The sequence below is a fragment of the Ahaetulla prasina genome, chromosome 8, assembly GCF_028640845.1.
Source record: "Ahaetulla prasina isolate Xishuangbanna chromosome 8, ASM2864084v1, whole genome shotgun sequence".
NCBI lineage: Eukaryota > Metazoa > Chordata > Lepidosauria > Squamata > Colubridae > Ahaetulla > Ahaetulla prasina.
The window spans coordinates 77658284-77671965 of NC_080546.1; the positions used below are offsets into that span (position 1 = coordinate 77658284).

Below are 13682 nucleotides of genomic sequence, written 5' to 3' on the forward strand. Positions count from 1 at the left end.
GGTTCAATAGCACTAACAATTCTTGAAGTGCCTTGAAATTCATTGTCATTCTATTTCAATTCCTCTTAGTCGTATACGAAAGCAGGATGTTTATTGCAGAATAATTTACTATCATCATGAATATCAAGTGCAGCATTGCTGAAGTTTTCTGTCCCTGAAAGGCACTAGTAGTTTTCCACGATGGGAACAAGAACCTTATATTTACTGCATTGCAGCTATTCCAGTGTAATGACTTCTGGTTGATTGAACAAGTTCTCCTTTATGGCTTTGATTCAGAAGGAATCTGATGTAGTAAGGATGTTTCTGTTTTTGCCTCTCTGTCCCACCCACTCCGCCAAATCTGGTCTCCAGCTGATGTATCATGGAGTTAATTAAACAGAAATGTTACTTTTTTTAGGATCTTCTTTCCCTAATTTCTATGTAAATAACCTTAGCGACAGCTTCTGCGGTAATCCTTTAGTTGGAAGAGCAGGTAGCACTCAGTGAGTTATTTACCGTTCATCATGTTTATTTGGTTGTTGTTGTTTTTTCTCCGTAGGCGTTTAAATACTTTAAACAAGTGTGCAATGATGAAACTAGAAATCAGCCCACACAGGAAACGGGTAAGTGTACTTGACAAAACTATTGCAATATTGTACGTAGTTGATGGGAATGACCCTGAAAACGTTCTTCTAAGCCACATCTTTATATATTGACATAGAGCAGGGGTGTCAAACTCAAGGCCCGCGGGCCGGATCCAACCCGCAGGATGCTTAGATCTGGCACACCAGGCCACCCTAGAAACAGCAAAAAACCAGCCCGCGGTGCCTCTGCCAGCAAAAACGGAGCTCGCGCACCCCCGTGATCCATTTTCGCTGGCAGAGGACTAGGAAAACAAACTAAAAACAAAACAAAAGGAGAAATCTTTCCCCTTTTGCATTTGAGCATGCAAGAAGGGATAGGAAAGGAGAAAAGGAAAGAGGAAAGACAAAGAAAAAGATGGGAAGAGAGCAAGGAAGGAAAAATAAGGAAAGAGGGGAAGGAAGAAGGAAGGAAGTGAGGGAGAATCTGAATGAAGTCCTGCCTTAGCACTTGGCCACCACAGGTGCCCCCAACATAAGTGACATAGACTGACCACGCCCACCCTGGCTGCACCGGCCATGCCCATCCCCCCCCCCCGCCCCCCCCCCGCCCCCGAGATCAAACACAACCCTGATGCGGCCCTCAATGAAATCGAGTTTGACAACCCTGACATAGAAGCACAATTGGTCTCCTTTTAGAGGAAGCACCACTCAGACAATTAGTGTTGTGTCCCCCTCCCCCTCCGACGACCGGGTCTAGGAAGTCCGTATCAAACGTGGCAACGAAGCCTCTGCAGCTTGTCACATTCCTTCGAGGTTTATCAGGGCAGGCAGGAGTTCAAGTTGTGACTTCAGTGATAGAGTCCGATATCAGCAAACTAGATGAGACTTTGCTTGACTCAAGGTTGGAATGCCACAAGCAGGTCCTTTATATAGGCTGTGGGGTGTGGCTCCATGACTCATCATTTATCCAGGCCTGCCCCTCCCTTCCTTCTGCTGGCATCGCCTCTCAGATCTCCGGAAGCAAAGATCCTCCCACTTTGAATTCTCTTCAGCTGGATCTGCTGTCAGTAATTCCAGCATGTGGCTGGCTTCCTGCTCACACGCTGTAGGAGTGAGGTTTATCAGGTTTGTTTGTTCGTTCCTGGAATCTGTACTTCGAGTCAGCAGAGGGGAAAAAAGACACCGCGCTAGGAGGAGACTCTATGGTGGGGGAACCGGACTCCCAGTCTGCTCTAGAATTGAAAGGGGGCTTTCTGATTTGTGGCTCTTTGAGTGTTTAAGGTTGCCGACCCCTGAGCTAGAGCAAAGCTCACTCTGAATTGCCGGCCAAAACTCCCCCCTGGTTTGATCGTCTTTCAGAACTCTTCTCCTTCCCTGGAACCAATTCCACATTTAGGAGACTGGTTTGTGGTTGTTCTATAAGAGAAGAGAGAAGCAAAGCCAGGTTAATTCACTTCTCTCTGTCCTCAGTGAGTCCTCTAAAGCAGGGATCTCCAACCTTGGCAACTTTGAGCCTGGCAGACTTCAACTCCCAGAATTCCCCAGAGTTGGAGACCCCTGCTCTGTAACCCAAGACAATACCATTTACATGTCTGATGTTGTCACAGTGCAGGTATTGCCAATGGAAGCAACACGTTTTAGCAAGCACGTTTTCAGGGACTGGGGAATAAAACTATGCCCTAAAGGAAGAAGCCTGACCAGGCCATCCACATAGCTCTTCCCCACCCTTAGGAAAACGTATGCAAATGGAAAGCCAAGCTTATCAGTTCTGAAAAGTTTGTGCTTTAATTTTCTAATTTAAAAGTCAGTCAGATCCTCGTGTTTTAAAATGCCTCTCTTTTTTTTCAGTCTCTAAATAAATAATTGGGGTGGGTGGGAGGGGGGGGCTTCCTGGAATGTAATGTGGATACTGTGTCTGCTTCTCCCAATGCAGTCAAGTGAAATATTTTTTAAACATCTGAAGTGAAGCTTGAAAAGCACAATTTTATATTGCTATGGACAAAACTGGAATAGGGAAAGGAAAGACTACAAGGCCTTAGCTTCAAGAAAAATCTCTCTTTGGTCTTATTAGTCATACTTTTAAAAAAGTTTCCCCCCCTGCCTTTATTATATTCATAAATAACTCAAGGTGGCAAACATACCACAGTAGCAATAGCAATAGCAGACTTATATATCACTTCATAATGCTTTACAGCAGTGGTGAAATTCAGGTTTTTTTTTACTACTGGTTCTGTGGGCGTGGCTTGGTGTGGCGGTCATGGCAGGGGAAGGATATTACAAAATCTCCATTCCCTTCCCCACTCTGGGGCCAGCCAGAGTTGGTATTGGCCAGTTCTTCGAACTACTCAAAAGTTCCCCTGCCAGTTCTCCAGAACCTTTCAGAACCTGCTGAAACCCACCTCTGGAAGGAAGGAAGGAAGGAATTTTTAATGTGTTACTATGTTTTAATGAAAATCCCATTGGTCCAACCACCTAAAATCCTCTAGGATAGGAATCTCTGCTCTTCATCTCAGTGCTTAGTTGCTATCTAATAAGTTATCAATCAAAGAAACTAGTATGGGAGCTCAGATGATGAACAGAATATAAAGGCAAAAGCCTATCGAAAAATGAACTGAATACGGTCGTAGTAGGCTGGTTGTATATTTATAGAAGTTGATTATTCGACAGGTGAGAAATGTTATTACATGAAAGAAGGGAGAACAGGCAGCCACCCCTTAAGGCAGTGGTCTCCAACCTTGGCAACTTTAAGACTTATTTATTTAATTTATTTATTTTTATACTTTTATACCGCACCATCTCCCGTAGGACTCAGGGCGGTTCACAGGCATATTAAAAATACAACAATAATAAATAAGCCATTTAAAACCCAATTAAAACAAAATATTATAACCGCCAAATCACTAAAACGGTAAAAAACTTGTGGACTTCAACTCCCAGAATTCCTCAGCCAGCTTTGCTTGAAGTCTTAAAGTTGCCAAGGTTGGAGACCACTGCCTTAAGTTATCTAGGTCAGAAACCAGAAATAAACAAATACATATAAAAATCAATGCAGGATACATTCCAGTGGCCTTATTTGAGCCAATACTTAGCAGAAGCATTTAGTTCCAATTGCTGGATGTCTTTTTCAAAAACAGCTCAAGTTACAATAGTCATTAGTTAACCTGGAGTTCCACATAGGGATGGCTAGCTTCTGATTAAGATTTCTTGAAGGACATTTCAGATATTTCTCCATCTGAAAAGTCTTGGCGGTGACGGGAACTGAAGAATTTTGTGGCATGTTTGTGTGGTTAGGCACACCCAGATTCTAAGAACTTTAGTGTTTTATAGATAATGATCAGCACTTTAAATTGTTCTCAAAGGATTGAGAGTCAGTGACATTGTGACCTCTATAATGCCACATGGATAACTTTTTTTAAAAAAAATCTGAAATACATAATCAACCACCCACTTGGGTGCGATAAGTGGAATATGGGGACTAGATGTGCAGTAATGGTTCATGACTGAAACTAAATGAATCCCTTTAGTTCTTAGCCGAGTTGATTTTCAAGAAAGTATAGGATCCACGAGAACAAATGTATACCTAATTTTGTAGCCGGACCAGTTCCTAGAATTCTCACTTAGTTCAGCCATGCCGGTTGCAATCCCTTAGCAAGCGATTGAGCTTATTCATGGTACCCTATTTCGTTGCAGAGTGAAGATTCAGATGAAGATGAGCCTTGTGCAATCAGTGGGAAGTGGATGTTCCAGAGAGAGAGCAAGAGATGGTCCAGACTGGAAGAATTTAACATTTTCCCTCCAAAATTTGATATGAATTCCACATCCCTGGAAGTGGCTCATCTTAGCAATGCCACCAGTCATGAGAGCATGCTGATGGAGCAGAGTGAACATCTGGAGGTAGCTTCCATCCATAGCATGAGCAGCAACAACAGCCAGCCGACTACCTCCCAGAGCGATGCAGTCACCACCAGGACAAACTCCGTCATTAGCATCACCTCTTCGGGAAAACTTGTGGAAAACGAGGGCAGGCTGCCCTCCACCAAAGAGTTATCGAGTTTCAGTTGCCGCATGAAAGCCAGCGAGAAGAACACCAAATCCAAAACAAGGAGCCTGTTAAAGAGGATGGAAAGTCTGAAGATAAAAGGATCCCATCCTGGGAAAAGCAAAGCTCCTTCAAAACTCGGCTTGATAATCAGTGGTCCGATCTTGCAAGAAGGTATGGGCGAAGAGAAACTGAAGCAACTCAATTGTGTGGAGATCTCCACTCTCAACGGCAACCACATCAATTTCCCGATGGTTCGCAAAAGAAGCGTTTCCAATTCCACGCAGACCAGCAGTAGCAGCAGCCAATCGGAGACGAGCAGTGTGGTTAGCACTCCCAGCCCCATCACAAGGACCCGGAGCCTGGGCGCCTACAATAAGCGCGTGGGGATGTACCTAGAAGGCTTTGATCCTTTCAACCAATCGACATTTAATGATGTCATGGAACAGAACTTTAAAAACAGGGATAGCTTTGCAGAAGAGACGGTCTTTTTCATCCCTGAAGATCACAAACCTGGAACGTTTCCCAAAGCCCTCTCCAATGGCAATTTTGCACCACCAAAGAATAGTTCGGTGAACTGGAGAACGGGAAGCTTCCATGGGCACGGACATCTTTCGCTCCGGCGTGAGAACAGTTCCGACAGCTCCAAAGATATGAGCATCGGAAGGAGACGCAACTCCTCCAGTTCGGTGTGCAGTCGGCTCAGCATTTATGACAACGTGCCAGGTTCCATATTGTATTCCAGCACAGGAAATCTGGCCGATCTGGAGAATGAGGACCTCTTCCCTGAACTCGACGACATCCTGTATCATGTCAAAGGCATGCAGAAAATTGTGAACCAGTGGTCAGAGAAATTTTCTGACGAAGGGGACTCTGATTCAGCTTTGGACTCCATTTCTCCATGCCCTTCGTCTCCCAAGCAAATCCTGCTAGATGTGGACAATGATAGGACCATCCCTAGTGATCTGGACAGCACGGGAAATTCGTTGAATGAAACTGAGGAGGCTGTAGGAATCCCAGAGAGAAGGGATTCTGGGGTGGGGGCATCACTGACCCGCTCCAACAGGTCAGTGGACAGAGATTTTAGTCTTAAGAAGAGTAGCATGTATCAGAGTAAAGTACACGTTTGTTTATTCATTAGCGCATGCATGTTTTTAATGTTTGATTTTATTAATCAAAGGTGGGTGTCGGGCGTAGAAAAGTTATTATCCTGCTTTTTACGCCAGAAGGTAGAAAAGTTCAAGGTCAAGAATCAACTTAGGTCAGCCGCCTGCCGTGCATAACTCTCGAGATTGTTTGAAGGAAGCTTCAGGACTTTATGAAATGAAAAGTAAATTCAAAATACCTTTCATAGTTACTAAATAAATAAACAGACGAGGCAGGGGAAAAGGGTAATTGGAAACAACGCCATGAAATCCGCTTGTTCATCCTTGTTTCTTCTGTGGGAGATGCCTTCCAAATATAATTTTAAAATATGCGGTGATGGGAGGCATCGAGAAAAGTTTTCAGTATTCATGTTCTCCAAAAAAGAAGATGAATACTTGTAGGCATGTTCTTGAAAAGCTACAGATCGATGCAGCCAGAAGTCATCTGCTGGGTTGGAAATGGTTCACATCAAAATATTTTTGGCTTGATAAAGGATAGCGCAATATATTCTTTACATTACAACTGTGATGTTTTGATTTTTCTAAAATAATCAAACTGGTAATTTTTTAGACCAGGAGTCTCCAACATTGGCAACTTTAAGATTTGTGGACTTCAACTCCCAGCAAAGCTGGCTGAGGAATTCTGGGAGTTGAAGTCCACAAGCCTTAAAGTTGCCAAGATTGGAGACCCCTGTTTTAGACAACAAGATTTTTATACTTGGCGATTATGTTGCAGAAGCTATATAGAAATTAATTGCCTTTTCCTTAAGCTACAAAATTCTCTATAAAAAGGGATGAGCAGATTCTGTAGTAAGAGTGACACAAAATAATTCTTAATTACTTTCCATAGAATAAGAAAAGATCAATTATCCAAGTACGGTGGTGTGTAGCTGGCTAATATTGCTGATTATGTTATCGCTGAATGCCAAATTATTTTTTTCGGTTATGTTCTGTGTCGGGGATTATCTGAGAAACACGGAACACAAGGAGACCTAGGTTATGCTAAGTTGTTTTCATGTTCGTTGAATGTCTAGATAGCTCTTCCTCCACTCTGTCATTTTATTACAAAATCCTTTGAGAAAATTTTGATCTGGATCAAAATTCGATCTGGATCAAATTGATCATGATTAGGGGACTGGAGGATAAAACATATGAAGAACGGTTGCAGGAACTGGGCATGTCTAGTTTAACAAAAAGAAGGACTAGGGGAGACATGATAGCTGTGTTCCAATATCTCAGGGGCTGCCACAGAGAAGTGGGAGTTGGGCTGTTCTCCAGAGCACCTGAGGGTAGAACAAGAAGCAATGGGTGGAAACTGATCAAAGAAAGAAGCAACTTAGAACTAAGGAGAAATTTCCTGACAGTTAGAACAATTAATAAGTGGAACGACTTGCCTGCAGAAGTTGTGAATGCTCCAACACTGGAAAAATTTAAGAAAATGTTGGATAACCATCTGACTGAGATGGTGTAGGGTTTCCTGCCTGGGCAGGGGGATGGACTAGAAGGCCTCCAAGGTCCCTTCCAACTCTGATGTTATGTTATGTTATATGAATTCTTTGTTCAGATGTTTGTGTTCAGGTGAACAATCAAATTTAAATTTTCTACATTTGGTTTATCAACATGCATACTTTCAATGGGGTCAGTACAGATAAAATTCTTACAGTATAAATAGTGCCTTAAGTACAGTAAATATTCAAACATTTGACAATTCAAACAAACTCTAGTACCATACATTCTGCACAAATTAAAAAAAATTAATATCATAGAAATCTGAGATTCTGAAGCAAGAGTGTCATAGTTCCCATAGGAAAAATCTATACAGGTAGTCCTCGACTTATGACCACAACTGAGCCCAAAATTGCTGTTGCTAAGTGAGACCTGTGTTAAGTGAGTTTTGCCCCATTTTACGACCTTTCTTGCCATGGTTGTTAAGTTAATCACTGCAGTTGATAAGTTAGTAACCCGCTCGTTAAGTGAATCTGGCTTCCTTATTGACTTTGCTCATCAGAAGGTCTCAAAAGGTGATCGCGTGATCCCGGGACACTGCAGCCGTCATAAATATGAACCACTTGCTCAGCGTCTGAATCTTGATCGCGTGATCGTAGGGATGCTGTAAAGGTCATAACTGTTAAAGTCATAAGTCACTTTTTTCCATGCCATTTTAACTTTGAGCGGTTGCTAAATGACCTGTTGTAATTCAAGGACTGCCTGTATTGGGATACGATGCCAAACCACTCGGTTGCTTCGGCTTTCTCTATGTTTAAACCCATCTTTGTGGTTCACAGTCATTCAGTGTTGTTTCTTTCTGTTTTTAAAGGCAAAGAATGAGGTGGCATAGCTTTCAGAGTTCCCATCGGCCCAGCTTAAGTTCCGTTGCCTTACAGATTGACTGTCAGTCCGTCGCACAGATGAACTTGCTGCAGAAGTATTCCCTTCTGAAATTAACTGCACTCTTGGAGAAATACACACCTTCCAACAAACATGGTTTCAGCTGGTAAGGAGCTGTGTGCATCTTTAGCAAGCCTTTGACTAGTCAGAACCTACAAATAATAGGAAATACGAATCACAAGACCTACTGATAATTCTTTTTTTTTTATTGAAAGAGTTTTAAAAAACAAAAACATTTTTCCCTTTTTCCCCTCCTCCCAAAAACCCTCTGGCTTCCCGGGTCAATCACAAGGTATTGTTATACATAAACCAAACATAGAATAAAATTTTCCCTTCCAATCCAAATAACCACATCCACAGCTTTTCATCTCCCAACCCCCTCCCCATCTACTGATAATTCTTGAGTCTAAATTCCTATCCAACCCAACTGATTTTTTTTTTTCCAAAGGGGGGAAGTGCATTGGCTCTGAAGGTTAAGTATTGTTTTTTTAAATACCTAAAGGGAAGAATTTCACAACTAAAAGGTATCAGTTGTTAATAAATCTATCTGTATCCTATTGGAACTCCAACTTGCTGATAAATGCATGATCATTACCTTAAAACGGAAATGGACAGGCTGATGCTCTCTAGATATTTTATTTACCGTTCCCAAGTCTTTTACCAATGGCCATGAAAATAGGATAAAATCCAGAACATTTGACAGGCACTACTTGGCCTTAACAGGGAGGTGGTGGCTCAATGGCTAAGGCGCTGAGCTTGTTGATTGAAAGGTCGGCAGTTCAGCAGTTCAAATCCCTAGAGCCGCCTAACGGGGTGAGCTCCCGTTACTTGTCCCAGCTTCTGCCAACCTAGCAGTTCGAAAGCATGTAAAAAATGCAAGTAGAAAAATAGGGACCATCTTTGGTGGGAAAGTAAAAGCGTTCCTTGCGCCTTTGGCATTTAGTCATGCCGGTCACATGACCACGGAGACGTCTTCAGACAGCGCTGGCTCTTTGGCTTTGAAACAGAGATGAGCACTGCCCTCTAGAGTCGGGAACGACTAGCACATATGTGCAAGGGGAATCTTTACCTTTACCATTTTTACCTGACCTTAAGGATTACATTAGAATATACAAACATTTATGTCCATTGGCTAAATAGTGCACTCCAGATAAAAAATGTTTGTTTTAAAAAAAAATCACTTCATAATTTCCATTCGTAGCACCCAAAAAGTACAAAGAATTTTTGCAGGGGGGTATCAAATTTAATTGCTACTTCAACATCTGGCTGACCCCTTCTCTTCCCCTCCCCCCACCCACTTTGTCTAGGACTGAGTATTTTAAGTCCATCATCAAAGCTCTTCCTATTCAAATGCTGTTATTAAGGGATCCTGTGCTAAATTCAGAAGTTGTTTGTCCTGACGGACCGAAATAAGCGCTGAGCAGTTTGCATGCTTGAGATTCTCGGCGGGCATCGTAATATGCGTCTGTTTCATTTTCCATTGCATTCCACCCCTGTGCATTTTAACAAAATGAAAGCTACGCATAGGCTTGTATCAATAACACGCTTTCAAACTGTGGAAATATAAATGAGGCGGGGTGCTCGCATGTGAACTAGTCGTTCATAGACCTAAAAATAATCATGCCATTGAGTTAGAATTCCTTTGGCTTTTGACATTCCCAGGTCTGCCGTGTGGCAAAAGCTTTTTGGTTGCTCTCCACTAAAAATCCTTAAATGATTTAAGTAAAATAGCAAGGTTCTGATTTATTGGATAGTTGAAAGCGATCGGAAAGGCCTTTTTACCCAAGTGGGTAAGAAAGAGGTGGTTGGAAAGGAAGAGGCGGGGGGGGGGGGAGGTCGAAGGGGGGGGCTGTGTCTGAAAAGGCCATTTGTCGAAATGAAGTTTATTTCTGGCAAACACCCATGTATTACATCAATTTCCTGCTGTGACACGAGCTGGTGGGTGGTAGAACATGTTTGAGGGCTTTCTAAAGCAAACCATTTAGTACACAGAAACTTCATTGTTCACGTGTCCGTCTTCTCTCAAGAGTCCTGAACAAGCAAGATTATAAAGGGTCATTGACTGCTAGATCTGTATTTGATTCTTATTTGTGTTGTCATGGCCACCCTCATTTTCTCCTCTACCTATTGACCTGGCAGATTAACTGAGCAATTACTACTATATTCATTGATTTATTCTCTGGTAAGCTCTTAAGACTATTTTGTTTTTTTTAAATGTGAGCAGCTAATTTGTCCTGGTGTGGCCCCGAAATTCAAAATGGATTTTGCTTTTTGCTTTTTTTAAAAAAAAAAGTCTGTACTGATTTGGCATAGGGGAGAGAAATGATTTGCTAAGTGAATGGATGGATTTCAAAGGAAAGGCAGTCAATAAAACTTTTTTTTTATTGGCCAAGTGTGATTGGACACACAAGGAATTTGTCTTGGTGCATACGCTCTCAGTGTACATAAAAGAAAAGTTACCTTCTTACAACACTTAATGATAGTCATAGGGTACAAATTTAACACTTAATGATACAACACTTAATGATAGTCATAGGCTACAACTAAGCAGTCAGGAAACAATCAATATAAATCATAAGGATACAAGCAATAAAGTTACAGTAATACAGTCATAAGTGGAAGGAGATGGGAATGATGAGAAGATTAATAATAGTGCAGATTTAGTAAATAGTTCGACAGTGTTGAGGGAAACTCATGGAAAATACAACAGCTTTAGTTCGGACGGTGATGATGCAAATGAAGAGTATATTTGCTTGCTTTTCAAAGCTCTGCTGCTGGATTTTTGAAAACGAATGAAAGTGCTGACTCTCCAGTTATTGCAAATTTCTACTGCCCTGTGTGGCTAATATTGAAATATTGTGGAAATGCAGAGCCAAAAAATCCTTGTTGCCAATACAGGTAGTCCTCGAACTTACGACCACAATTGAGCCCTGAATATATATTGCTAAGTGAGAAATCCGTTAAGTGAGTTTTGCCCGATTTAAACATTTTTCTTGCCACGTTTGTTAAGTGAATCGCTGCAGTTGCTAAATTTAGTAACACGGTTGGTAAATGAATCTGGCTTCCTCATTGACTTTGCTTGTCAGAAGGTCGCAAAAGGGATCAAAGTGGCCACTGTCGTAAATATGAATCAGTTGTCATGACCATGGGGATGTTGCAACAGTCATAAGTGTGAAAAATGGTCATAAGTGCAGTTGTAACTTCAAACGGTCACTAAATGAACTGTTGCAAGTCAAGGACAACTTGTAATAATAATTTCTACCTCAATCTTAGACTGAATCTAACTAGATTGCATGATGATGATGATGATGATGATGATGATAGAAGACTTCAAAGTAATACCTAAAGCAGGGGTCTCCAACCTTGGCAACTTTAAGCCTGGCGGACTACAACTCCCAGAATTCTGGGAGTTGAAGTCCGCCAGGCTTAAAGTTGCCAAGGTTGGAGACCCGTGACCTAAAGGATTCCCACAGTATCTGGAAATATTGCATTTATGAGACCTGAATATCCTAACTTTAAACAAAACCATCATTCTTGGAATTGTTTATATTCTTAGATGCTGGTTTGAATTAGTAAAACCTTGCATTTCAAGGTTCTGGTTACCACCTTTAAAGCGCTCCATGGCTTGGGACCTGGGTACTTACGGGACCGCCTTCTGTTACCGCATGCCTCCCACCGACCCGTACGCTCGCACAGAGAGGGCCTTCTCAGGGTGCCGTCCGCCAGACAATGTCGGCTGGCGGCCCCCAGGGGAAGATCCTTCTCTGTGGGGGCCCCCACTCTTTGGAATGAACTTCCCCCTGGTTTACGTCAAATACCTGACCTTCGGACTTTTCGCCGCGAACTGAAAACGTATCTGTTTGTTCGTGCGGGGCTTTCTTAAATTGTTTAGTTTTAAATTTTAAATTTCTCTCTGGTTTTAATTGGGGTTTTCTAGATTTTTAACTATTTTAATTTCGGCCACACTGTATAATAAGTTTTTTAATTTTATTTTAACTGTACATTGTTTCTTTTTACTTTGGCTGTACACCGCCCTGAGTCCTTCGGGAGAAGGGCGGTTTATAAATCTAATAAATAATAATAATAATAATAATAATAATAAAAAATTTCCATCTGTTTTAACTGTTAATCTAAGTGTAGATTACTCACACAATATAAGTTAACAACAATAACAGCACTGATTAAAGTACAGATAGCCCTCGACTTATGACCACAATTGAGCCCCAAATTTTAGTTGCCCAAGTGAGGCATTTGTTAAGTGAATTTTGCCCCATTTTTACAATCTTCCTTGCCACAGTTGTTAAGTGAATCATGGCAGTTCTTAAATTAATAAATTCACTTAAGTATTAAATGAATTTGGTTTTCCCATTGACTTTGCTTGTCAGAAGGTCACAAAAGGAGACCACGTGACCCAAAGACCATACAAGAATCATAAATGTGAGTCAGTTCCCAAGCATCTTACTTTTGATCATGTGACCATGGAGAAGCTGCAACGGTCATAAGTGTGTGAAAAACGGTCATAAGTCACTTTTTTCAATGCCGTTGTAACAATGAACTGTTGTAAGTCAAGGACTACCTATACTAATAAAGTAATTACTTCACACTTGTGAAAATAATTTAAAAGGGTTCACGGTTTTTCTCCCTAATAGTATACTTACGTTTTAAGGGTTTTTTCCCCCCCATGCCTTTCTCTGAAGATTGCAGAATGTTGAAAATTTCAGTGCCTTAATCAGGTTTTCTGTGCTGCTATTTTCAGTCGTGTGAAATGTTTTCTGGCACATTTTTTAACCCACAGCCAAAGAGTTGGGAACAGAACCAAATGGGGCATATTTGAGAGAAGCAACACATTTGAGAGAACCAAGAAATTGTGGGCATCCATCACTGGAGATTTTTAAGAGGAGACTATAAAAACACCAAGTTTGTTTATGAGATTATTTCTGATCTTCCACAGGGCTGTGCCAAAGTTCATGAAAAGGATAAAAGTCCCAGATTATAAAGACAGAAATGTGTTTGGCGTTCCCCTAATAATTAATGTTCAGCGTACCGGGCAACCTCTTCCACAGAACATACAGCAAGCTATGAGATACCTTCGTAACAACTGTTTGGATCAGGTGAGTGTCTTTGCATTGGTCTAGGATTGAGATCTTCCACTGATAGAGATGTTCATTTCAGGGGTGAAATGCTCCCGGTTTGGACCGGATCAGCCGATTTGGTAGCGATGGCGGCGGGTGGTTTGGAGAATCGGTAGCAAAAATCCCTCGCCCATGCCCAACCAATCACTTGATTGCCAATTTGCTGCTTCTTTAAAAAATGCTTTTAAAAGGTTAAAAAAAAAGGCTCTGACGATCACAGCTGAGCCGCACGATCGTCAGAGCCTCTTTTTTTACTTTTAAAAGCATTTTTTACAACCTATTCGCCCAAATAGGTTGGTAAAAATGCTTTTAAAAGGTTAAAAAAAGGCTCTGATGATCACAGCTGATCGTCAGAGCCTTTTTTTTTTTACTTTTAAAAGTATTTTTACCAACCTATTCACCCAAATAGGTTGTA

At 41.5% G+C, this 13682-nt stretch overlaps 1 protein-coding gene across 4 annotated transcripts in view; it reads left to right on the forward strand.

Annotated features, from left to right (window-relative positions):
• The window catches only part of DLC1 (DLC1 Rho GTPase activating protein), a 390319-nt gene that overhangs the window by 361351 nt on the left and 15286 nt on the right, over positions 1–13682 (forward strand). For all 4 annotated transcript variants that reach the window (XM_058193746.1, XM_058193744.1, XM_058193745.1 and 1 more), the window contains 4 exons: positions 539–602; positions 4254–5668; positions 8065–8241; positions 13087–13246. In XM_058193746.1, the coding sequence (XP_058049729.1) occupies positions 539–602; positions 4254–5668; positions 8065–8241; positions 13087–13246 (1816 nt within the window). The remainder of the gene's footprint in view (positions 1–538; positions 603–4253; positions 5669–8064; positions 8242–13086; positions 13247–13682) is intronic.